Genomic DNA, 26,650 nt, shown 5'->3' with positions numbered 1-26,650 from the left:
AGAATCCGGATTCCATCAGCAAATCCTATTGCTGTTACCTCCACGGTACGTCCTGCACCTGAGCACTTTTCACGACCGTAGCTGCTGACAGTGCTGGTTCACGTCTTGACAAGTCTCCTGACTGGTCTCCCCCTGCTTTTCCTTTTGCTCCTTACATTGTAGGCTCCAAACTGCCACACTGATCACGAAGCCTGACTCCGATCATATCATGTCCCTGTTTATAACTTTCCAATAGTTTCTTACTACAGTTAGGATGAAGATCCAGATTCTTTCCTGTGGCCCCCGAGGCCATCCAGGCCTTGCTCCCTCTGTCTCCGATATTCTGGCCACATTGCCTTCCTTCTACCCCCCCTGATGGACCTCGCCCCTTCCTTTCTCAGGGCTTCTGCATTTCTTCTTCCTTGGACTTGGGTCGCTGGTCTCTGTGGTATTCCACGTCTCCTCAGAGCCTCTGGCTCGAATGCCGTTGCCTCAGCAGGTTTTCTCTGGCTACCTACCTAAATGACATTCCTCTTCCCCACCCCTTCTGCCCAGTTATGTTCTCGGGTGTCCTTATTTTATTCACAGCTCGTTTCACTATCTGAAATCATCTTTAAAGATGCTGTGTCTCTCACCCCTCCCTCCCACATGTACCGGCCCATGGTCATGGTAGGTATTTGTTGAAAGAACTGAAGGTAAACTGCTTTTTACTCAGTTTTCACTCTCTTGGTGACTACACAGTGACTCCATGAGGTGGTGCTAAAACATGCTTAATAAAAGATTGGATTCTCCATTAGAAATAGGTACCGAGGATTGCACCTGTAGATGTCTGCTTAAAAGTGAGGTTTACAAATAATTCCTTATGAAATGGAAACATGCTTACGATTTTAAAAGGGAGACCCCAGCTGTAAAGCTCTGAGGAGCAGGGTCAGAAAGTGCAAATATCCTCAGATGCCAGGCAGCGTCCTAGGTAACTGAGTCGGGATGTGAGGTGTTTGGTTGGCAGTGGTTGGTGGTGGTTGGTTTACCAGGTGGTCCTGATGAACTGGACAGTGGAGCCCACTCTAAAAGCAAGAAAAGTTAATCGCAACAAAAAAAAAACAAAAAACAAACAAAAAAAAACATGGCTAGATTCCATGGCTATCACTTTTTGAGTTCAGGTTTGTTAAAGGTGGACTGTACTACAAAACAAAACTGTGTTGTGAATATATTTAAATGTATAGGAGGAAAAAAGTAGGAAAAAAGTCCACAAAGTTAACAGTGGTTAGTTATCTCTGAGTGTTGTTTTGGTAGCAGTCTTCTTAACACTATACTTCAGATTGTTTTCATCAGCTTATTATTTTATAGGGGGAGACGTAAGCAATGCCCCTTTTTTAGAATGATGGAAGGTCTCCATTCTCACTATAATATTTGCAAATAGTGCCAAAGTAGATGTAATAAATATTCAAGGTTCTTTTCTCTCTTCTTCATATTTTCCTTCTTGAACTTTTCTTCATTTGTACACACAAACACACATATGCGATTCATGTATATGTAGTGAGAGAGACAGGGGATGGGGGAGAAGGAGGGATGGAGAGGAAGAGACAGTGCATGCCCGCGAGACAGCACAAGAGAACAAGCGTCGGTAAGAGAGTGAGAGCATTTATTAATACTTCTCTCCGGAGTCTGGATATCTAGCTGCTTCCTGACTACCTCGACTTTGATGACCAGTAGGCCTCCGAGACCTACTATATACAGTCAAGAGTCTTGGTTTCTTGCCATCTCTGAACTTGTTCCTTCTTCAGTCTTCTTAGTAACTGTTCTAAGTAGTCACTGGGTGGATAAGGGTAAAAGCCCTATTGTCATTCTGGGCTTATATCTTTCTCTCAAAATTCTCCATTCAGTCGCTCAGCAATCCCATCAGCTTTACTTGAAAAATATAATCCCGATCCGAGAATGTCTTTCATCTCCCACTGCTGCTGCTTCTCTGGTTTGAACCACTGCCACCACCACCGCTTTGTCAGGGTTGCTGCAAAGGCTTTTGGTCCTTCTCTAATGACAGCTTTCTGCTTTGAGGCCAGAATGATCCTGCTAGGACATGAATTATTCCTCACTCTTAGGCTCAGAATCCTCACCTAGCAGCCGCGCCTCACTCATATGTGTACCCCCTCCGCCAGCGCAGGCAGTGGGCACGCGCACGGCAGCCTCTCTCCAGCCTTGAGACGTCCGTGTGGCCTGCGGCCTCTGCGTCCTGCATGTTAGCTCCGATGGCACTTCTCAAGAGAAGCCTTCTTGGATAACTCCAGCCACGATGTCATCTTTCCATCACTGTCTTCTGGTCCTGCCTTATTCTTCTCCATAACTCTTAGTAACACCTCCTATTTTATTTTATTTTATTTTATTTTATTTTACTTTACTTTACTTTACTTTATTTTATTATTTTTAATAAATTTTATTCATTTATTCATGAGAGACACGGAGACATAGGCAGAAGGAGATGCTTCTCCATGCAAGGAGCCTGGTGTGGGACTCGATCCCCAGACCCCAGGATCATGCCCTGGGCCGAAGGCAGGCACCAGACCACTGAGCCACCCAGGGATCCCCTCCTGTTATATTTTAAATTATTAACTTAACGATCACTTAACGCACGCTCACTCCCAATTATACCATTTCTCCGTGACTTGTTCAGTACCAAGTCTCATAGGAGACTACCTGCTAGAAGGTGCTCAGTCATTTTTAAGATAAATGAATAATTAGACCTGAAACGTGTGTGTGTTTGTCCCAGTTCGTAACCCTTGAAACTTGTAACATCACCGGCTATAGCAGACCACTCCTCCTTTCTTGACGTTCTTTTCTTGTCTTTCAATAGCCTGTTCTGTCAGTGTTTTCCTTGATGTTTAGTTTAATCTGATTTTAACTGTCGTAAGAAAGGAAGAAAGGTGATGATTCTGCCCAATGAAATATAAAGCAATTTTAGGTCAAATAAATGTCTGATAGACCCTCATCATTTGCAAAGAACATGTAGGTAGAGTTTTTAGGAATCTCAGATATGAGTGTATCACCAGAACCCCGTGATTTCCTCTACCAAATGGAAGGAAGCTTAGCTCCAGTTTCTAGCTCAGAACATCGGAGACTTCTTGCATTTGTTACTTTTACCATTAGTTTTCTTACTAGTGTAACCGATGGTTGGGGTGGGGGTGGGGAATGGTGAGGAGGATTATTTTCTATTCTTGCCCCAGAGCTAAAATTTCTATTATTTGCACACTCATGACAGATGGTTAAGTTCACCCACTAGCTGTCTAGCTGTGTTTTCTCTTCTTTTATAAGATAGATAACACACAGGATTCTGTTTTTTGACTCTATTTATAAAGTATTACAGTTCATTGGTCTTTATAATTATTCATGTGTATTTTTGTTAAGAGAGAACACAAGGCAGGCGGGGGCAGAGGGAGAGAGAGAATCCTGAGCGGGCTTCATATCCAGCGTGGAGCCCAAGTTGGAGCTTGATCACAGGACCCTGAGACCATGACCTGAGCCGAAATCAGGAGTCGGTCGATTGAGTCACCCAGGCACCCCTATTCATGTGTATTTATGAGTGTGAATGTCAAATCCATGAAGAGCGAGTATCTAATAAACCATTTTTCATGGTAGAGCATAAAAACCTAAAAAAATGCTTAAAGCTAAAAATAAGAATATTTTTAAAAAAATGCATGATTTTTGAGACCCTTAACCTCCTACTTAGTCTAGCATCTCCGAAAGAGCTCCAGGCTTTCCTCATCCCAGCTCTGCCACTAAGTGGTGACTTAAAGCAGAGTCCTTAGTCTCTCTAGACAGCAGCCTTCTCAGCCTTGATCCAATCCAGTCCATGTTACCTTTAACTTCATGTCTTTTCAGTCTTCTTTTAACCAAGAACAGCTCCTCACCCTTCGTTTTTCTGGATACGTTTTGAGGGAACAGACCAGCTATTTTGTACAATGTCCCTTGGTTGGCATTTGTCATTTCCTCCTGATTAGATTCAGGTTACGTACTTTTGGTAGGAATACCGTGGGAAGTGATACTGTGTGCCTCTCAGTACATCATATTACGTTGTCCTGATACTAATGGTGATGACTAATCTTTTAGGTAAGCTGGTGCCTCCCCGGTTTCTTCACTACAAAGTTACTGTTTTCACCCTTTGTAGTTAATTTGACTATGTAGATAACTAATCCATTTTCTGTATTCTTACATATGTTTTATTTTTTTAATATTTTTTTAAACTATTTTTTTTTTAAAGATTTTATTTATTTATTCACAAGAGACAGAGAGAGAGATAGAGGCCAAGACACAAGCAGAGGAAGAAGCAGGCTCCATGCAGGGAGCCCAACATGGGACTCCATCCCGGGTCTCCAGGATCACGCCCTGGGCTGAAGGCGGCGCTAAACCGCTGAGCCAGTGGGGCCGCCCCATTACATGTGTTTTAAATGCCAGTGTAGCATACTGTTTTGCTATCGGCAGAGAAGCCATGTTTCCATGATCTGATCTTGATTTATTATCACCCTGTGACACCTGATACCTCTTACTCTGCTTTGTCTTCAGCACTTTCTTCAGCTTCTTTAAGCAAATTATACAGTGCACTTGGAAGCATTTGGCTGTGTAGACCGAGCCATAATGTAGCAAGTTTCACACTCCAAGCAAGCTATACAGCCAAGCAACCACACACATATATATGTGTTGAATTGGATTAAATTGCATACACTTCAGAAGATTAACTTGCAGTAATAGGTTCTGTGTTCTGGCTTTGATGGTGAAAAGAATCATTCAGCACATTTGGGGCAAGATTGACTATCAAGTGTCACCTTTTTCTGGCAGTGGTTTTATGACTTCTGTTGTCTTGATGATTGTTCTTAGGATTTGTAAAGTGTTTTCAGTAGAAATGGCCTTCATTCCTTTGTAATAGAAACATATGTTTTATTTTCAGTTCCCACATTCAGTGTTGGAACAGAGCTATAAAGCACTGCTGTTTGATTTTATTGAAGAGAGTTTTTCCTAAAGTTAAGTGGGCTAACAGCAACAAGGGAGCAGGCCCCGTTGTATACAAATTCCTTAAATGTAGCAACACGGAGATTGTCACTATCATTATGCGAAGAGTTACAGATCTGAAATGTGGATTAAATGGGTTGCTGCCCTGGGTAGCTTGCCGCAGGCAAAGACCTCCCCAGGATAGTGTGTACCCAAAAGTGAGAAAAGTGAGAGGGGCCTTGGGTCCCTGGGTGAGGTTTCACGTGTAATTTCAAGGCAGATAAAGAAATATTTGACTTGATAAATCCTAACATCAGGGCAGAGATTTTAAAGTAGAGATCAAATTAGGACAGCTTAGAAGAAGAGGTTATAATTCCTAGTCCTTATGAGACCTAAAAAATAAGATGTTAAATGTTATAGGTAGACAGGATGTTTAGATAAAGGCTGTCAAATAGGGGAGTGTTACAGACTGAAGGGAAAGAGCCCCAGACATAACGTATAGTTTGCTTTAGATATTTTTAGAGTTGAATTAAGTGTTTTTTTTTTTTTTTTTTTTTTAAGATTTTATTTATTCATGAGAGACACACAGAGGCAGAGACACAGGCAGAGGGAGAAGCAGGCTCCCCGTGGGGAAAATGCGGGACTCGACCCCAGGACCCGGGATCATGTCCTGAGCCTCAACCGCTGAGCCGCCCAGGCACCTGTGAAGTTTTGTTTGTAAAACATGAATGTTTAGTTGTCTTAAAATATTTTGAGCTCCCCAGAGAAAAGCATTTAAAATGGGCTAATACTTAAGAAAAGTAAAATTTAGAGTCAAGGAAATTAAGGCAAGCCTTGAGGCAGATTAGGAAATACGTCCGTCCTCAGAGTAAATAAGGTAAACTTTGTACGTTTATCTGTAGGACTGCTCTCCGCGAGGAGTCCTGTTGTTGCCAAGCCAACTAATGGTAACTGCAGACTTTACTACTGTGTTTACTATCGCTATAGCAGTTCGCATTTCTTGAGCAATTATGGAATGCCCCTCACTGTGGGGAGCAGGAACACGGGGCTTCTTCCAGTCTTAGACTAAATCAGCTCCTGGCCTGTGCTGTGAAAATGACCCCCGTTACCTGAGGGAGCTTGTCAGCCTTGGCCATACCTCCTCCCTTTGCTGTTGGACCCTGTGGCTGCGTTTCCTTTGGGGGCCTTATTTGCAAATAGCACTAGTCAATGTGAGTCGAATGTGATGTTGGAAATGGTCTGCTCCTCCCATGGTAGACTCATTTGAGAGATGGGCCAAGTGAAGCCAAGAAAATTAAAGAGGGAAATAACATTTTCACCAAACCCATCCTCAACACTGTTCTCATGCGAGAACAGTCCAGTCCATCCCTCCCCACCCCCATGTTGCCAGGATCCCCCATTTCTTCATCACCATCTGCTGGGTTCTCTGTATGTTCTATTTTCTGATGTCGTCAGATCCCCTGTGAGAGAGGTACTTTGTTCCCACTTCACAGGTGAGGACATGGATGTGTGGACAGGTGCACGGAGCCTCTCAGCGTATACGTCTCAAGTAGGTTCCAAAGCCTGTGCTAGACAACTAACTGCTGGTCGGCGGGGACAGAGGGAGAATGTAGTCCCGCCCTCCTGGTGTTCACGGTTGGGATGGGGCATGTATCCAAACAATCCAAGTAGTAGACAAGGAAGGAAGAGCTAGTAGTGAAATGAATGCAATGCGGAGGGGGCTCCCCAAGGATGGGAAGCCCATGGAGATCCACAGAACAAGTGATGTTTGAATACACTTTTGAAAGTAGAGGCATTTTGTTTTTAAAGATTTTATTTATTTATTCATGAGAGACCCAGAGAGGGAGAGAGAGGCAGAGACACAGGCAGAGGGAGACGCAGGCTCCATGCGGGGAGCCCGATGCAGGACTTGATCCCGGGACTTCAGAATCACGCCCTGGGCCAAAGGCAGGTGCTAAACCGCTGAGCCACCCAGGGATTCCCCCCCCCCTTTTTTTTTTTTGAAAGTAGAGGCATTTTGACAGAGTTCCCATTGTGAAGGGACGGGCACCTCTGGCAGAAGGATGGTGTCTGCGGAGAAACTGGGTCATCAGCGAGTTGGACTTGTGGAAACTGCCGGGATCTTTTTCATCTCGTGCATTAGTTATCAGCCGGGCAGTGATAAAAGGCTGTGAGGAGCCTCGTGTGCTCGGGGTCCATGAGTTCTGTCTGGGGGACAGTGGGCAGCCGGGGAGGGACTTCTTGTTATAAGACTTTTCCTAAGTCTCTTGTCTGTAGCATGGCAATGGTTATGATTGGCAGGGCCTTCTAGAGATGAAATGAGCCAGGCCCCTAAAGGGTTTAGAACAGTTCCTGGCGCACAGTAACTGGGCAGTAAATGTAGACCATGACCAGTTGCTAAGTTGCTTAGCCAGTGTTCTCTCAGAACTAGCCGGTATTTATTATCTTGTGCATTGTGCTGAGAAGTTTACAGACACTACCTGAAATCACACTCCAGCAATGTGGGTTCTGTTATTCCATTTTGTATATGAGGCACCTGTGCCTCATATACAAAAGTTAGGGAATTGCTGGGGCTCCTGGGGAGGGGGAATGCAGTGGAAAGAGCATCCGACTCTTGGTTTTGGCCTGGGTAGTGAGATCGGGATCTGCGCTCAGCACAGAGTCTGCTTGAGGCTCTCTTCCTTTCTCCCCCCCTCCCCCCACCCCCAAATAAATGAATAGATCTTTAAAAAAATGTTAAGTAACTGTTAACACAGATGGAGCTGGCCTCACTAGGTGTTTGGTCTTCCCTCCTTGCTGAGACGGGTGTTTGCTAGGGGGAGGTGCTCGTTGAAGCAACGCTAGAAAGAAAGGTGCCTGCAGGGAACCTGCAAGGAACTGGCTGCAGGATTTCAGGGCTGTGGCCAGCATCAGAGGTATCAGAACCCTTATTCTTATGGGTGCCATGGGGTGCAGGCTGAGCATGGCAAAGTCCAGGGTGCTATAGGTGAAACCGCTTGCAAGAGGAACAGCTCTGATTCTGGCTCGGAATTGTTGGGTGTTCAATATGGTGAAGAGTGACAAGACCTACCATGGGCATGGAGCCTTTTTGGGGGGAACGGATAGACTAGAAGAAGCTTACAGTGCTTCGTGGCTAAACTCCCCAGGGAGCTGCTCTGTTGGCCGCCCCATTGTTTCCTCTGTACCCCTGAGGTTTTGCTGGGTTGGACGTTTTTGTTGGAGGAGAGACTTTCCTTGGTTGACTTTCCTCTTGGAACCCCTCTCCCGATCGCCCCCCAACACACAGGGAAGAAGCAGCTACCCTTCTTGCACAGTGGGTAATTAATTTGTGACATAGTCACCGAGCCATTTGGACTGCAAAAATAAACCCTGCTAAACACATAATTGACAGTCTGGTTTCTTATCTAAGGCAGCCAGCTTACTTTCAGTTCGGGTCCTTGAAGACAACGCGGCACTAACTTTTTTTTTTTGACTCTGGGGACGAGCTTTTAGCTTCAAGACAAGATTGCCGCCAACATTTTCACAGTGCTCCTCATATCTCATTTGTCATAAAAAGAGGTATCCACCTTGCTTACCATGACAATGACCCTGAAGATTGGACAGAAGTGCTTGTTAAATGTAATGTAAATTCATGCTGTACTTAGACCTGAAAAATAGGTTTTAATTGGTGGGGTGGCTCTGGCTACCTGGATGAAAAATTCTGTGATACAAGGATTAGAGCCTGTGGGCTAAGACGCTGGCATCTGCCGCTGTTCTGTTCTCCAGGGATCCGTCACCTAGAAGTTTTAGCATCTATTGAGGAGCTAAGCCCCAAATCATTATTTTATTGGGAATGGCTAGATGTTGGCATTCTTCTGTAAGAATGAGCTTTCTCTCATCAACTGTGGTAAATTGTAATTCTTTATTAAAAAAAAAAAGGCAGAGTAAATGCTGAATTCCTTTCCTTTAGCCATCAATTTTCAGAGTAAGGATTGTTGTAATTACACTTTTATTGGTGATAAATGATTTTTTTTCTATTTTTCTTATTTAAAAAAAAATTATCTGTGGTCATGGTGATGGGCTCATGGAATTTTATTTGTTCAGTATTTTACAACCAGTTACACTCATTCTTCATTTTAATGTTCAGATTGTCCAAAAGTTGGCCAGTGGAAGATGTTTCAAGCTTTTTTGTTTGTTTGTTTTTTTGTTATCCTTTTTGACATGACACTCTTTTGTCTTAGAACGCTTCCTTGTTTTTTTTTTTTGACATAGAAAGATGTCCCAGGCTCATCATGTACTTTTTCTGCCTCAGATCTGCAGGCAGTCCTTTCTCTTAAGGAACCCTACTTCTTTCTAGTCAGGGAACAGTATTTATCAGGAAGCAAGATCTGGAGGCCGAAGGTGCTCACTGTTAACTAGGATGTCTGGCATCTAGGCTCTGCATGTGCGGACATGCACATCTGCGTATGTTGCACATGCATCTTGGAGCTTATACTCTTCCAATTTATCCTTAACATTCTCACTTAACATTAAATATTTTTATTTTTGATCTTATATCTACTTTAAAAAGTTCTAATAAAGTTTAATATGGTGCTGTGTAACCCTGCAATACCTCATCTTTGCTCTGTGGAAATCTGTGTCAGCTTTTTCCAAAGTAAAATGTTCCAGCCGGCTTCAAGTTCGAATTTTAGTGTGTGATATAGTGGTCCTTGGGGTGTGTGTGCACCCGCGTGTATGATCGTTAAGTTTTTGATGACATCAAAGGTAATGTCTGCCCGTGATTCTTTTTGAGTTTCTTAGAAAAATGCACTCAAAAGATTGCTTATGTTTTGCTTCAATAAGTTGTGAGTTAAGAAAAAGTTTATTAAGATTTTATGCATTGGGGTAGAGGCTGTGGAGAATTTTAACCAAAAGGGAGCTGTGCTGTCAGCTTTTACGGGGCTGTCATTTTTTTGTGGAGAGAAGCTGCATCCCAAAGAAGTCTAGCCTTTAAGTAAAAATTAGGGCAGTCTTTGTTTTGTTTTTTATTGCATCTTCAAAAGTATTTCTTGGTCTGTCTTAGATATTGTCTTCCTTGGCAAGCTGGGAGTAAATGAGTTAGGTTTCTAGGTCTGTGTACTGTCTGTATCTGCTTGGTCTTTACTGCTGTCATTTCTTCTGGTTTTGTTGGTTTGGGGGAATTACCTAGTCTTGAATTTATTGTTAAGAACCCATTGCCACTGAGCAATTTCTCTGTTTTCTAGTCAGTTTTGATATTGACTCCTGCTTGAAATAACTAATCATCTTCCATGATAAGATGCTAATCAGGATCCCGATTTAATTAATACTGTAGTCCTTTGCTCTTCATGGCTGTTGATATGTGGATGTACATTTACACTTGGAATATATGCCACAAAAAAATGTTAGAAGTTTTTGTAGTTTGCAGACTGATAAACTGTATTTTCACTTGGGGCACTCCTCAGGAAATCCTTCCCAGGTTACCTGGGTATCTGCAGTTTACAAACCAGGGTAAGAAAATCCGGGGAACGTGGGAAGACCAGGAATTCCACCTGGGGCTTCTGTTTCCAGCAGGTCTTGTTCGCTTTACAGAATTTCCAAGGTGCTCATGAGGATTGAGGGGTGACTGTGTTGCTGTGGTGGGAGTGGTGTTTGGGGTGAGGTGTGAAGGTGCTTCCAGAGGCTCGTCGTTGAATGAATTTTTATTTGTTGTGCATCTTGCAGCTCGATTGCTCAAAGCACGATGGGATTTTAAGAAAAACAAAACAAAGCCAACAGCTGCTTGTGTGAGATGAAAAAAAGTTTTTTTCATTGTTTTAGCAGCTAGTACTTATCTATGGTATAAGACACCGTATCAAAGAGGATAGTAAAGTCTCACCGCTCTGTTGTCCCAGCCCCGTCCTCACACCCTTCCAAAGGAATTGTTACCAGTTGCTTGTGTATCTTCTGAAATATATTTGTGTGTATATCTTCAATGTATGTTCTTATGTTCCTTTAAGAACATTGGTGCCTGTTCCCTACTGGGCATATAGTGGCCCCGTTCTTTTAAAGTGCTCTAGGCCACTGACTTTGTAATGACTTAGGAAAGCTGGATCTTTTTGTGTTTTGCAATCTGCACTGGAATGTTAATTCCATGGTGAATAGAAAGATTTTTTTCTTCCTTTCTTTCTCCCTCTTTTTTTTTTTTAAAGACATACTTTAAGTTTCATTTTCAGACGAATGTGTCTGTGTATATATGTATATATATACACACACACATATGTACATGTATATATGTATAATCTTTCAAATGAGATCCCTGGAACCAAGTGATTTCTAAGGTTGATTTCAACTCAACATTATTTGGGAGTGAAGGGATACCTAGAATATACTGACAGGATGGAGAACTCATTAAGGGTCAAAAATGGGAGTGTTTCTATGAGAGTGACACAGCTAAAGGGACTAGATTTCATTAAATGAACATATCCTGCACTAGTCTTTGGTCTCCAGAAAAATAAAGCCACGTGGGTTCTGGAGGAAAGGATAATGGGTTTGGGTCTCTTTGGTCTGTGCAATGTGTAAAGCATTTTTATATTTAAGAGCTTTTTGGTCTAGAGTTACTATACATGGCTATCTGGCAGTATGATGCCTGTGGCATTTGTATCTGTGTTCCCATGAAAGACCCTTACCTATCTAAAGCTTGTTCAGAAATACGAAGTTCACAGTTAACTCTATTTAAGACTTAAGTAGTAGGGGCCCTTGGGTGGCTCAGCGGTTGAGCATCTGCTTTCAGCTCAGGGCATGATCCCGGGGTCCCAGGATCGAGTCTCACGTCGGGCTCCCTGCACAGAGCTTGCTTCTCCCTCTGCCTGTGTCTCTGCCTCTCTCTCTCTCTCTCTCTCTCTCTGTGTGTGTCTCATAAATAAATAAATAAAATCTTAAAAAAATAAAAGACTTAAGTAGTAAACACAGTGCTTTTACTGTAGACACGTGACTCAAACCAAGCTGCTCATGGAATTAAATTCCAGTGCAAAGTGCAAAAAGAAAACGTGGTCCACCTTGCTCTGTAAATGATCGGGGCTTCCCACCACCTCCTCGGTAGCAGAAGCTGGGCGCGGGGTGAGGATAATGAAACGTCCAATGTAGTGATTTAGGTCGTTGTGATGCCTCTGTGGGGCTGGCCGCACACGTCTTTCTCCAGAGCTGCACCTCCTTTTCTCCTTCCACCCAGGCCCTCAGGGGAGCCATCCCTTCATGGGTGAGGCTGCGGTTGTGCACAGAGGTGCGTTCTCTGCGCAGGGAAGCACAGCTGTGGTTTCCTCGCTGGGTCCGTCGTGTTGCTCTAGTTTCCCTCTCCCGGGGCAATAAAACTTGAGGCTCGGTCACTGTGTGTAAGACTGTGGGGTCCCATCCTAAGGGGTTAATTAAATGCACCCGTTTAATATTTGTAAAAAAAAATAACGAGCCTGTTATCCCAGGTTAGGACTGTCTCACCATGGCCAAGGCCGCTGCTCATTCAGGTATACGCAGGAATCCGCAGAGCTTTGAGGGGCTTACCGTACGATAATTAGAACATTAATTTCAGACAGCCACCTCCTGCCCCTGAGAAGGGGTTGATTCATCGTGGCAGATGTTTTGTATGTGTCCGTCTGTTAGGAGGAAACCCCTGAAGCTGTACTTGTGCCGAGAAGTTGGTGGGGTGATTGATGTGTTGAATAAGAAAGTCTTGTTCTGGGGGCTAAAATTGGATTCTGTGGTTGCCAAGGGCCTTGGCTTCAGATGCTTGTGTGGGGCTGATAGGGAGAGAGGACCACTGGAAAAATCCCTAAATGCAACAGTTAGCGTTGCATATACATCAGCAGGGAAACAAAAACTGAGGACCCGACAGCCAGAGGGCCAAACCAAGAAAAGCGCCAAATGCTCTTCTCCTCTACATGAGATACACCCCCAGCACCTACGATGAAGAAAAGCACAGTGGTTAGGAGTTGATTTGCTCAAGGGGATGTAACTCTCTTGCTCCTACCAGCCCTCCTGTCAGCCCATCTTCCTTTCCCTGCCTGAGACCTTGCCACCCGTTTCCTTCGTTGGCCAGTCTGGTCTCTTTCTTACCCTGGCTGGCATCCTTAAGCATTAACTGTCTGTCACACAACTGTGCAGTTATTTATATATTGCCTCGTAATGGTCCTTATCTTTTCTGGAGTATTGTCCAACCTTCCTATAAATATATGATCCACTCGTTGGGGCGATGCCCTTTGCTCATAGTGGTTGGTCAGAACTTCACCTCATTCTCCAGGCTTCCTTCCCCTGAACGTCAGAGAGGAAAGAGCTTCTCTCCGTTCCCCTTAGCTCACCCCCACCCTGACTGACACCCATTAGGGACATTTCCCCAGCAGCCAGGCCTCCTTAACCTGTCCTCTTTGCCTCGGCCAGCGAGATCCTACTTTTAAACTCCGGTGACTTCCTTCCCACGTGTGGGCTCCTGCCTGCCCAGGCCTGTGCTTTCTCCCGGGCACGCACCACACTTCTAAGCGTATAATAGCTCACTTAATTCTTGAAATACTCCTATAGTCCAAGTACACTTATCAGCCTTGTGTTGTAGACAAGTAACTGAGGCAGCCGGAGGCCGTGAGTGGCTTGCTCAAGATCCCAAAGCCAGCAAGTGATTGGAGCCGGAATAGGAACCGTGTCATCTGACTCCAGAGCCTGTGGCCTTCACCACCACCAAGCGAGTTAACATACGCTGGGAGCTCAGAAGGGGCGCGCTGGGTACCCAGTGAGGGCGCAGCCAGTACTCCTACTGTGCAGAATCAATCTACGGGCCCCTGGACGGTGTCTGTTGTCCTAATTACACTCTTTAAGGCATTGAAACCACCGATGGTAATGGTCTCCATACCTGTGTCTTTTCCCTGACCCTTCTTCTGAGTGTGGGACCAGTGTATCCGCCTGCCCCTGAACGTGTTTTCCCATGACACCTCTCTGACCCCTCAGATTCAAGTGTTGAACTCCAAACAGAAGCCCCAGTAAGATCAGTGGATCGTGTCAACGCACCGTGTCCTGGTTGCGATCCTGTACTGTAGTCTCGCAAGTCGTTAGCCTGCGGGGAAGGTAGGGACAGGGTGCATCGGATCTCCGTGTAGTGTTTGCTGAAATCGTACAAAGTTTAATTAAAGAGTGAGTAAGAGGAGACTGGACTCAGCCCCTTCCCCTGCTCGTTCCCCCAATTGCGCATCTCCGTCGATGGCCTGAGGATCTGCTCGGCGACCCGACCGAGAAGTCTGGGGAGCTGCCTTGTCCCCTCCTTTTCCTTCTCCCCAGTATCAGCTCGGCTACTGTTTTACCTGCCTCTTTTTTGGTTTCCCTCCTTTGCTGATCACCCTCCCATCCCCCCCTGGACTTTAGGCTCCTTTTTAGTTTGTCTCCCCCACAAATGTCGGAGAGGGTCTTAATCTATACATACTTGGTCTTACCAGGCCTTTGCCTAAAACCCTTCAGTGGCTTTTAATCATTCGTGATGAAAGACCAAACTCCCCAGCCGGTCGCTGCAGGGTCAGAGTCGTCTCGGCTGCTGGTTATTCACGCAGATTTCTGGGTCCTGCTGCACATTTCTGGGGTCAAAATCTCCGGAGTCAGAGCTGTTGTGTGTGTGGTTCACGAGTGCCCTCTGCTGATCGTTTCATGCGCCAGCGTCTGAGGACCTCAGGCCTGGCCACCTGCCTGGCCACTGGCCCCTTCTCCCCGGGCATCACCTGGCACGGAGCCCAGCGCTGTCTGTGGGATTCCTTTGTGCCGCCGCTCAGGGCCTGGCCCAGCGTCCGCGTGCTTCCTCTCCTGCCACCCCCCCCGCGGTCGGTCCCCCGTCCCTGGGTGGCTGCCTGCCTCGAGGGTGACTTGCCTCGCCTAGGGTCTGCTTTCCCTTCGCCCCTTGTAGCCTCAGACCCCAGGGGAACTTCCAGCCCATAGTGGGCATTTCATGTTTGCTGCTATATTTATTTGTACTGTTAGATTTTGTGTGTGTGTGTGTGAGTGTGTGAATGTGTGAGCGAGCACCAGCAGGGGTGAGGGCCAGAAGGGGAGGGAGAAGCAGACTCCCGCGGAGCAGAGAGCGCAGCTCGGGGCTCCATCCCAGGGCCCCAGGATCACGACCTGAGCTGGAGGCAGGCCCTCCCCCCCCCCCCCCGACGGAGCCCCCCAGGCGCCCCTAATGGTTTTAGTTTATCTCCAGTAGCAGTCACCACGTTCCTAAAGCAAGAGTACTTAATATCATCGCCCAGGAAATAAAACCAGAGGGAAACAGCCAGTTAAAAATAACCTAGTAAAATCACTCGTCCAGATGAGGACAGATACTGGGTAGATGCCACAAACACCAGCGTCGTGCAGGCAACTCTGTGTTAAGAGGAAGACGTTTTTGCAGCGTGGCAGGACGTCCTACTTTATTATTACCGCAGCCTCGCCGCCGTCTCCCAGCCCTGGCATCTCCACCCCCCCCTCGCCCCCCGTTTTTCCCGCTGTCCACCCACAGGGCCTGATTCACTAACTGACCATTCAGCAAAACACGACATTCCAGCCGCTGGGCTGACTCTGTTGGTCGCAGGTCACACTGAGACAGCGGTTTCCATTTGGACCATTCTTTATCCAGGCTGCCAATCAGCATGCTGATCCCCCCCCCCCCCTTCATTCCCCAAGCGAATAGTGGCTGAATAGGGAATTTCACGATTTCTGTGAATCATTTTATAGGGTACAACTGATTAACTTTTAAAAAGCCTTTTATTATGGAAATTTCGAACACACACACACAGATGCAGAAAAATAAAGTCCTCTTACGGGTCACCCAGGTTTCATCCAGTTTCACCCAGGAACACCCTTACTCCTGCCCCTTATCCTCCTCCCTGCTCCACCCCCTTAAAGTCCTAACATCTCACAGTGGATTACTTCTTTTCAGTGTGGGGATAGTCTTCTACTTCATGAAACGCAGGTATCAAGAAAGTATTTCAAGAAAACATTAAAAAAAATCATATAACAACTGTACTGAGATACTAGTATTTTTTAATATAAAACTTATTTTATTTTTTTTTAAATTTTATTATTTGTTCATGAGAATACACAGAGAGGAGACAGAGAGAGAAGCAGAGGCACAGGTGGAAGGAGAAGCAGGCTCCATGCAGGGAGCCCGACGTGGGACTCAATCCGGGGTCTCCAGGGTCGCGCTCTGGGATGAAGGCAGGCGCTAAACTACTGAGCCACCCGGGCTGCCCTAAAAATGATTTATTCATGAGAGACAGAGAGGCAGAGACACAGGCAGAGGGAGAAGCAGGCTCCCTGCAGGGAGCCCGACAAGGGACTGGATCCCGGGACTCTGGGACCACACCCTGAGCTGAAGGCAGATGCTCAACCGCTGAGCCACCCAGGCGTCCCAGTGTACAACTCATTTAAAGTGTATATTCAGAGTTGTAAGATTGTAGCCATATTTTGCTTTTTAGTTTTTATTAAATTTTTATTTGAAGGTGTTTGGTTAGCTTAAGTGGGTGGAGCATGAGACTCTTGATCTTGGGGTTGTGAGTTCGAGCCCCATGTTGAGTATAGAGATTACTTAAAAAATGGTTGAAGGGGAGGAGGGTGGGGGGTAGGGGGGTGACTGGGTGGCGGGCACTGAGGGGGGTCACTTGACAGGATGAGCACTGGGTGTTATTCTGTATGTTGGCAAATTGAACACCAATAAAAAATAAATTTATAAAAATATTAATTTTTTTGAATATAATGCACATACAGTGTTACATGAGTTTCAGGTGTACAACAGGGATTCGACATCTGTATACGTTATGCTCATCACACATGGAGCTACCATCTGTCACTGTATTTCGCGGTGATAATATGATTGACTGTATTCCCTGTGCTGTACCTTTTATTCCCATGACTCATTCCTTCCATAACTGGAAACCTGTACCTCCCCCTTCCCTTCTCCCGTTTTGCCCAACCCCCCAACCCCTTCCCTCTGGCAACTATCTTTTTGTTTTCTGCATTCATAGGTCTGATTCTGCTTTTTGTTATTCATTTGTTTTTTTTTTTTTTCTTTTAGATTCATACCTGTGTGAAATCATAGGGTATTTGACTGTCTCAGTCTTCACTTTACCATTATACCCTTCAAGTCCATCCATGTTGGCAAGATCTAAACTGCTACATTTATAGCTGTGTAATAGCCCATTGTATATATTTGTACAACATCTTCTTCATCTATTCATATCTCTTTTTTTTAAAGATTTTATTCATTTATTCATGAGAGACACAGAGAGAGAGGCAGAGACACAGGCAGAGGGAGAAGCAGGCTCCCTGCGGGGAGCTGATGCGGGACTTGATCCCGGAACCCCGAGGTCACGCCCTGAGCCAAAGGCAGACACTCCATCACTGAGCCAGATGGTGTCCCCCGTTCATCTCTTGATGGGCACTTGGGTTGCTTCCATAATTTGTCTATTGTGAATAATGCTGCAGTAAACGTAGGGGTGCATATATTTTTTCGAATTAGTGTTTTTGTATTCTTTAGGTAAATACCCAGTAGTGGAATTACCGGATTGTATGGTAATTCTATTTTTAATTTTTTGAGGAATCTTCATACTGTTTTCTAGAGTTTTTCTGTTTTCTAGGCTGCATCAATTTGTATTCTCACCAACAGTGCACAAATGTCCCTTTATCTCCTTGCCAACACTTGTTTCTTGTTTTCTTTCTTTCTTTTTTTTTTTTTTTCTTTTTTAAGATTTTATTTATTCATGAGAGATACAGAGAGAGAGGCAGAGATACAGGCGGAGGGAGAAGCAGGCTCCATGCAGGGAGCCCGATGTGGGACTCGATCCTGGAACCCTGGGGTTCCCGCCCTGGGCCAAAGGCAGGCGCTAAACCGCTGAGCTATCCAGGTGTCCCTGTTTCTTGTGTTTTAGATTCCAGCCATTGGGACAGATGTGAGATGATATCTTACTGTCTTGATTTGCATGTCCTTAATGATGAGGGATGTTGAGCATCTTTTCCTGTGTCTGCTGGCCTTCTGTATGTCTTCTCTGGGGGAAGTGTCTATTAAGCTTCTCTGCCCATTTTTTAATCAGATTTTTTGTTTTACTTCGTGTTGGGTTGTGTATCCGTTTTTTACATCTTTGGGATACTGCCCCTTTGTCAGATATGTCATTTGCAAATGTCTTCTCTCTTTCCATAGGTTGTCTTTTTGATTTGTTGATGGTTTCCTTTGCTGTGCAGAAGCTTTTTATTTTGATGAGGTCTCAGTAGTTTATTTTTACTTTTGTTTCCCTTGCCTCAGGGAACCTGTCTAGAAAAATGTTGCTACAGCCAATGTCAAAGAAATCATTGCCTGTGCTCTCTTCTAAGGGTTTTATGGTTTTAGGTCACATATTTAGGTCCTTAATCCACTTTGAGTTTTTATTTTGGTCTGTACTGTTAGAAGTGTTGTAGTTTCATTCTTTTGCATGTAGCTGTCCCGTTTTACCAGACCATTTATTGAAGAGACTGTCTTTTCCCTATTGTGTATTCTTGGCATGGCCACATTTTGGAACATTTTTATCACCCTTGAAAGAAATCCTGTACCCATTAGCAGTCATTCCCCATTTACCCTAACTTCCCCTCTGCTTTAGGCAATCTAAAATAGCCCTCTAGATTTGCCTATTCTCAACATTTCATACAAATGAAATCATAAAATATGTGGTTCTTTGAAACTGCCTTCTTTCAATTAGCATAATGTTTTCAAGATTCATCCATGCTGGGGTTTTATGTCAATAGTTCCATTCATTCCTTCTCCTGACCGAATGGTATTCCTTTGTACGCAAAGGACATATTTTATTTATCCATTCACCAGTTGACGGACGTTTGGATTGCTTTCACTTTTTGGCTATTGCGCATCATGCTGCTATGAACCTTGGTTTATAAATCTTTGTGTGGACATGTGCTTTCACTTCTTTTGGGAATTGAGGGGTTTTATGGTAACTCTATCTACATTTAACCTTTTGAGGAAATACCAAACTGTTTTCCACAGTGGCTATATCATTTTACATTCCCACCAGTAGTGCACGAAGATTCTAATTTATACACATCCTCACGACTACTGTTACTACTTACCTTTTTGTTTATACCTGCCCTAGTGGTATCTCATTGTGGTTTTGATTTGCATTTTCCTGGTAACTAATGATGTTCAACATCTTTTCATCTGCTTATTGGCCATTTTGTTTGTCTTCCTGGAGAATTGCCTGTTCGGATTCTTTGCCCGTTTTTTATTATCAGGTTGTAATAGTTCATTACAAGTTGTAATAGTTCATATATTCTAGATCCAAGTCTCTTACCAGATACGTGATTTGCAAATATTGTCTCTCAATTCGTAGGATGTCTTTTCTCTTTATTGATGGCATCCTTTGATCAAGAAAGCATTTTAACAACAACAACAAAAAGAATGGTGGAGAATCTTAAAATCATTCTTACTGAGTATTTAGAAGTGGAATGTGCTGTGTCTTGCATGCACTGAGTCTGTCCCTCCCCCATCCTTCAGTCTGCACCGAAGTCAGGCTGATTAAATCTTGTACATCTTACAGTTTGAGATGCAGGCTTGTTCTCCCTGTGGAGAGGCAGGAGCTTCAATTATAGTGGTGTAGCCACAGGAAGAATTTTTTAGGTTATAGGTTTCTCCTTTAAGGAGACTGTCATGTTTCACTAAAGTTCTTTGTCAAGTGGATCACCTTAAAAATGTATACCTTACTCTCTGGGATTGGTGGAGATCTTAAAACGATCTCTGTTGGGTTTATTTTAGAGAGTGAGTTCCTGCTTAATTTGATATCAGGGAAAAGAATTTGGCCAGGAAAATGAGCCTCACAAAATTAAAGGACACACATATATCTACTGGAAGTTTATTAAAGAGAATTGAAAGTCCAGTATATTTGCATAGGTCTTTTGTCGTGCATTGACTAGCAGTTGCTTCTAGTCACATTGGCTGTAATAAAGACAGAGCGTGCTAGAGAGGGAGCTTGGCATTTTCCTATATGGTGTTTGAAAACTAGGTGTAAGCAGTGATGAGTTTAAACTAGAAGGCAAAGATTTTTGTAAGAAGATTTGAGAGGCAGAGTAATTGAGGAATGACTTGATTTAGTGATTATTTTGGGAGCACCTTAGAGTGTATTGATTCAACTCAATACTTAGACGTTGACCAAGTAAGGCCTAGTTTTATGGAGACTAGAGAACAGAGAGGGATGCCATTTAGGTGGGGGGTTGGTGTCCAGAGACTAGAAAGGCTATGTGTTTGATTTGACATTTGAATTGGGTTCAGAAAAATTCCCACAAGTGAACATAGGTGAGTAGAGAAGGTGTTGTCGATAAAGAGCATTTTATAGGCCTGAGAGTCAGAGAGAAAGCAACTGTAGCTACTTAGTGGTAGGTAGTATTCAAAATGATTTTAGGTCCTAGACAAGGAGTTTGGGTTTAATTCTTAAAGGATTGCTGAGCCGTTGGAGGTTTTGGAACCATGAAACTGATATTGATTGGTTTCATAAATACTTACCCAGAGCATGTTAGGCATTGGCAACTCAGCTGCAGCAGAGACAGGGTCTTAACGGCAGTGACAACAGATGCAGTCCTTTGACGAAGTCTAACCTTTAGTTTCCTTTCAAACAGCTTTTCACCCCAATAATGGTGATGATAGCTACCACATATTGATCAATTTCTGCATAGCATGCATCATGCTAAATAACCCCTTACAGTAACTCTGTGTGTGTGTGTGTGTGTGTGTGTGTGTGTGTGTGTGTGTGTATTATTGGTTCCTATTGCAGAGGAGGAAATTGAGACTTAGCAGAAACTATCTAGCACATCACACAGCCTAGTAGGAGATTGGGAATTTGCACCCAGGTCCATCCTGTTCCAAAGTTCATTCTACCAAAACCACAAACGACTAATTGTTCCTTCTCTACCAATGTCTCCCTGCCAGGATACCTTCTCCTTGAGCCTTGCTGCACTTGGTATGTTTTGTGTTTGCCCCCAGGGTGGATGTTACTGCTCTCTTGGGCTCCCAGTTTTCTTTTTAATACCGCAGGTATTCCAAAAAGAAAAAAAATATATATATATACGGCAGGTATTCCAGGCCCAGGAGGATCATTGTTAATGTAACTTGGCACCTTTTTGTTCTCACCTGCAGGTGTTTATTGATCTGTGTGTTTTCATGTACTAGAGTGGGGCATCTCACACCTGATGGTGCACTTCTGGTTTAGCTGTGTGGCCTGGCATAAGTCGGCTGTGCCTGGATCTATAAAATGATAGGGTGAGCTGCGTGATATCTGAAACCCCTCTGTCTTGGGGGTTTGGGATTGACAAAGAAGCAGTAGTGGCCATAGGATTCAGGGAGGCCAAGGGGGAATGTTGTCAAAGGGACCAGTCATTCTTTTCAGTCCTGGCCCCTGACACCGCTCTCAGTGATGTTTATGTGCATCAGCTTTCTAAAAATCTGGCTGCATGCTGAAGTTCCCAGTATCAACAAACTACGAATGATGTGACCTATCCTCAGAGCTGCTTCACTTGAGAGCTCCTGTACTTTCAGAGTGGCCTCCTTGATCCCTGTCTGTATCTTTTCTACCTTTGACTATCCCCCTCTACCTCACCATCTTCCCTTTGTTTTTTTTTATCCATTCCCATTTTCTTTTTATCACCTGAAACTGGGCCCCTTCCTCCAGACCAGTCCTAACTAAGCATGAGAGGGGCCAGGGAATCCGAATAGTTTTGAGGGGTAGAGGACAGGTGGCCATTTGTTATTTTCTGTTTTTAATTTTTAATTAAGATTGTGTGTGCATCCTAATTTTTTATACTAATCCTCTCTGGACTGTCTTATGTCCCAGACCTCAGAAATCTCTTTGATTTGATAACTCAATGCCAGTTAAATACATTTAAAGTTAAAACACACTACTAAGAGGGCTACATTTGCATTCCGTTTGAATCCCAAAAGGCATTCAGATTGTGGAATGTCCTATTCAGCATATTTTTTTTTTGAAGAAATGCTTATGTTTATATAAACATTCCAGCACATAAAAAGGAAAAAAAAAAAAAACCCTGGAAAGATAAATATTAAAATATTTAATTATGGGTGAAAGTATTATAGATGTTTTTCTTTTCATACTGCATTATGTATTTTCTGTATATTTCTTCCACATTTTAAAAAACAGTCTTAAAAGGAAAATACACCCTGGACAGAGTAGGGGTGTGTGTGAATATGTGTGTTATTTTTAGCTCCTGAGGCTCAAATATTCTGTGGGGGTATTGAGGATGGTACCATACTGAGAGGGAGTTAATAGCAAGGCTTGGCACACAAAAGCTAGGATTTGGATCCTTGTTATTTTTGTTTTTGCTTATTATAGCTAAGCTAAACTTGTCCCATCTGATGGTTGGCATTTTGTTTTGTTAAACGAGTGTCATGAGACTATTAGTCCGTAATGGGGGCACCAGAAGATGATAACACTGATAATTTACTGTCATGTTTTTAATGGCAATAGATGAATTTTAATGATAATATCTGTTATTGGTGGTGCTTTCTGCAGAAATACTAGAGTAGGAACAGAATGTTGACCTAAGTATCTGTTCATCTTTTTGCATTGGCTTATAAAGACTTTAACATGTGCCTTTGAATTTTGATTTTAAATAAGACACAATGAGAACAAGTGGTTCAGACCAGGACTTAACAGTTTTCTCTGGGTACTGTTGTCAAGTACTTTTAACAGTACTTAAAAAATAAAAATCCTCAATCCTCAGCAGATGTGGAGTTTCTGCTCTTACTTTTGTCAAAATAGGTTCCTTTAAAAATAAGGCGGGAGAGCCAATTGCCAGGATAATGGGAAAACAGCATTGTGTGGTAACGTTTCAGTAGGGTGGTTTCTTCTGAAATGCAGTTTCGCTAATCCTTGGGGAAATTTGGCTGTGAGCATGCAATTATTACATTTTTATCCACAGAATGGGCTAAAGTTGGCATCACATCTCTCACGGTTGCCAGAGGCAACACACTGATTTAATTTGTGCCCCTCTGGCAGACATTTTTGAATAATTTTAGTGATTTTTTCTTTCTTTCTTTCTTTCTTTTTTTTTTTTGTAATGGTACTTTTTCTATTTCCTTTCCAGTCTCCTACCTTTTGTTGCTCACTACTCTTCCTGATTGAGTTCTGAGGCATCTTGTGTTGGTTGAGGAGAGCAGAATAACTGAAGGTCCAGATGGTTGTCAGTTGTCAGAGAGGCGGCCTCGCTCGTGTTTCCGGAGGCTGTGGGGAGGGGGAGTGCAGGTCAGAATGCTGTCAGGGCCATGGTGGATTCCGGTCCTCTTATGACTGACAAAAATGGAACAGATCTTAGTTAGGCATGTTTGAAATCTGACTTGGAGCCAGAGACATTTACCCTAAGAGAGTTGCATCTGGAGGATTTTGAATTCTTTTGGAGTAGAATTGAGATTTCTTGAGGTACTCACCTCCTCTGTTCTGTTTCCTGCTTGTGGATTTGATATTTTTTAGGCTGACTGTTAGCATAACATGGAGCATCACTAAATGTACATAACTCAAAGTGCAGGCATCTCTCCTCCTACGTTAGGGGTCACAGAGACACCCGGGAAGAGCTGCCTTTCCCACCTAAGAGCTGGCCAACATTCCTGCTGGGTGTGTAGGGCTTTCCACATTGCATTACTGGGGTGGGTGTGCTTTTTTTTTGTACAATGCTTGTGCATGCCAGAACCACTTTGATGTAATAGACGTTTGTTGTATATGTACATCTTTAAGATAATCAGAAAGTGGGGGAGAAAATGTTAATTCTTATATCCATTGTTTCTGGAAATTTAGTTTTTTTTTTTTTTTTTTTTTTAATGCAGAGTGGACACAAATATCTACCAGATATCTTCGAGAGCAGTTGGCCAAGATTTCCGACTTTTACCACATGGCTTCCAGCACAGGTGACGGTCCTGTGCCTGTGCCACCGGATGTAGAGCAAGCCATGAAACAATGGGAGTATAATGAGAAGCTGGCATTTCACATGTTCCAGGTAACCTCCTCAGGAAACTCAAGGGTGTCCAGCATGTTTTTAAGAAGAGAGCAAGTTCTTTTTATTTATTTATTTTTTAATATTTTATTTATTTATTCATGAGAAACACACAGAGAGAGGCAGAGACACAGGCAGGGGGAGAAGCAGAATCCCTTCAGGGAGCCCGATGTGGGCTCGATCCGAGACTCCAGGATCACGCCCCAAGCCAAAGGCATCCGCCCAACTGCTGAGCCACCCAGGTGTCCCAGGTTTTTTTTTTTTTAATTTCTCTTTTGAATATCCTTTCTAAACCTTTTATTTTTCAAAAATTGGATACATTTATTTAAAAAGATATTTGTGTTGGTGTTTCTTGTGTCCTAGATCTCTATAGGGCTTAGTTTCTCCATAGAAGGGTCATCTGAATTTGGTTCAGCGGCTGTATAAAGGGCAAGTGAGGAGGATGAGTAAGGGCCACGGAGCAGTGACGGATGCTCTCTGGACAAGCAGATGTAAATCATATTGGCCAGAAGAGGGCGCGTGTGCTGCTATTTGCCTGTCCTATTCCTAGAGGGGAAGCAGGAGAGAGGAGTTTATTCTGCTGAAGTTGTAGGACCTGCAGAGACTTTCACTGCCTAATATCTTGATCAGAGAGGAAGGGGGTAAAAAGGACATGTGGCTTCTTGATTTTCCCTGTAGAGCTTTATAATTTCCAGGTTGTAGGTGACTTCTAAGAGCTCAAACTAGGGAAGAGCCTGGTTCCTTGGGAAGTAGCATTGTTGGTTTTAAGCCAGTTAAAACCACGCTTACAAATCCTAGTTCCACTTAGCAGAGGACTACCCTTGTGCCTTACCCTGAGCCTTTGAGACTTTTACTGAGCTGAGGATTTCGTCTTCATCTTTGAAAAAGGGTCTCTCAGCATGCTTAATATTTTTGGAAGGACTACTTCATGTACTGGGAGCCCTGAAATTAGCATCTGCTTTATGTATGGGAAGCAGTTAAGTCCTAAAGAGATGAATTTAATTGGGACATTAATGTTGAAATTTATTTTTTATTATTTATTCATTCATTCATTCATTCATTCATTCATTCATTCATTCATATGAGACACAGAGAGAGAGAGAAGCAGAGAAATAGGTAGAAGGAGAAGCAGGCTTCATGCAGGGAGCCTGATGTGGGACTCGATCCCGGGACTCTAGGATCACACCCTGGGCTGAAGGCAGGTGCTAAACTGCTGAGCCACCCAGGGATCCCTAATGTTGAAATTTAAAAGTTTCTTATAAATTGGCCATAGTCTGAAACATGAAACTGACTTAGTATATACACTAATGGACACATGCGCAGGAATAAGGGTATGGGTACATCCTCAAAAACATCCTGAGGATAGATGTTATGTAACTGTTGAAAGTCAGGTTTGGGGATCTCTGAGTGGCTCAGCGGGTTTAGCACCTGCTTTTGGCCCAGAGCATGATCCTGGAGTCCTGGGATCGAGTCCCACGTCAGGCTCCCTGCATGGAGCCTGCTTCTCCCTCTGCCTGTGTCTCTGCCTCTCTTGCTCTCTGTGTCTCTCGTAAATAAGTAAATAAAATCTTTAAAAAAAAAAAAAAAAAAGAAAGTCAGGTTTGTGAAGACTTATTTTTTTTTAGACCTTGGATTTGCCATGTCTTCTCCCTGAATTACAAAATTCTGTTTTCTTAATTTATTAACTCAAAGCTCATAGGTCTTAAAATTTTAAACTGTACTTTTTCTGTGACCTGTTAACTCTTTGATTTTAAGCATTTTAAAAATTAGGAATGAACAACAAGTAGATACCTTGATATCATGTCAATGTGGTGTCACTGTAATCTTTTTAGTACTGGAGCTATTATTGATCAGCGTAGTTTCACACAGATAGTTGATGATGGTTGTAGTGGAGCAATGGTGATAAATAGGTGTGAAGATGTTGCTAGGAATAAAGTAGGAGTTCTTGGTAACCACTGAGGTTGTTATCAAGACGATTATAAGAACATAAGTGCCTTTCCCAGAAGACCTGTCATTTTTGTTCCTAGTTTGTGAATTGTGATGTGAATCAAAACATAAAACTCTAATGTGACGTTGAACACGTACATGCGTAGAATGTCATAGAGGAATTGTGTATTTATATGAATGCATGTGTGTTAACATGAGGGTAATAGATGAAAATATCAATGGTGCTTATATCACCACCCCTGTCGACCATTTTGGAAATATGAGATGTGTTGTTATTTTTAATGTAGTTATGTTGGAATATGTATACATTATTTTATTAGACATTTTTTTCATTTCTTTTTTTTATTTTTTTTTTTCATTTTTGTGTTAATGATTAATCAGGCCATTATGTTGATGTTTAAGGTTATATTTAATACATAGGTCATAGTATCTGAAGTTAATTTTAGGATGGAGGCAGGGATAATAGGAAGGCATTTGATCTGCTGGGATTTTCCACTGCTTGCTGAGGTGATGGTGTGATGGGGGCTTTTGTTCTTTATAATTAGCACCGTTGAATAAGTTTTCTCCTATAAGTTCATACTCCCCTGAAATCCAGCCAGACACTTGACATGTCCTGGTAGTCTGAAAACTTTGAATTTCCTTCCTTGTAGGAATTAACTTTTTTCAGTTTAGAATGAAGCAGATTACCAAAAAAATGAAAACAACAGAAACTCCTCACCCCAAACCCCCCACCCCAAACCAACCATACAGAATCACACCGGGT

At 43.3% G+C, this 26,650-nt stretch overlaps 1 protein-coding gene across 7 annotated transcripts in view; it reads left to right on the top strand.

The window, feature by feature from the left end:
- The window catches only part of MED12L (mediator complex subunit 12L), a 323,177-nt gene that overhangs the window by 40,164 nt on the left and 256,363 nt on the right, over positions 1-26,650 (top strand). For all 7 annotated transcript variants that reach the window (XR_012014723.1, XM_072792271.1, XM_072792270.1 and 4 more), the window contains exon 5: positions 23,774-23,943. Coding sequence is in view for 6 of the 7 variants with exons in the window: in XM_072792271.1 (XP_072648372.1) it covers positions 23,774-23,943 (170 nt within the window). In the remaining variant the exon portion in view is untranslated. The remainder of the gene's footprint in view (positions 1-23,773; positions 23,944-26,650) is intronic.

Source organism: Canis lupus, chromosome 22 (genome assembly GCF_048164855.1).
Source record: "Canis lupus baileyi chromosome 22, mCanLup2.hap1, whole genome shotgun sequence".
Taxonomy (NCBI): domain Eukaryota; kingdom Metazoa; phylum Chordata; class Mammalia; order Carnivora; family Canidae; genus Canis; species Canis lupus.
The sequence above is the reverse complement of the archived record's forward strand: the minus strand, read 5'-3'. Positions and strand labels throughout refer to the sequence as shown.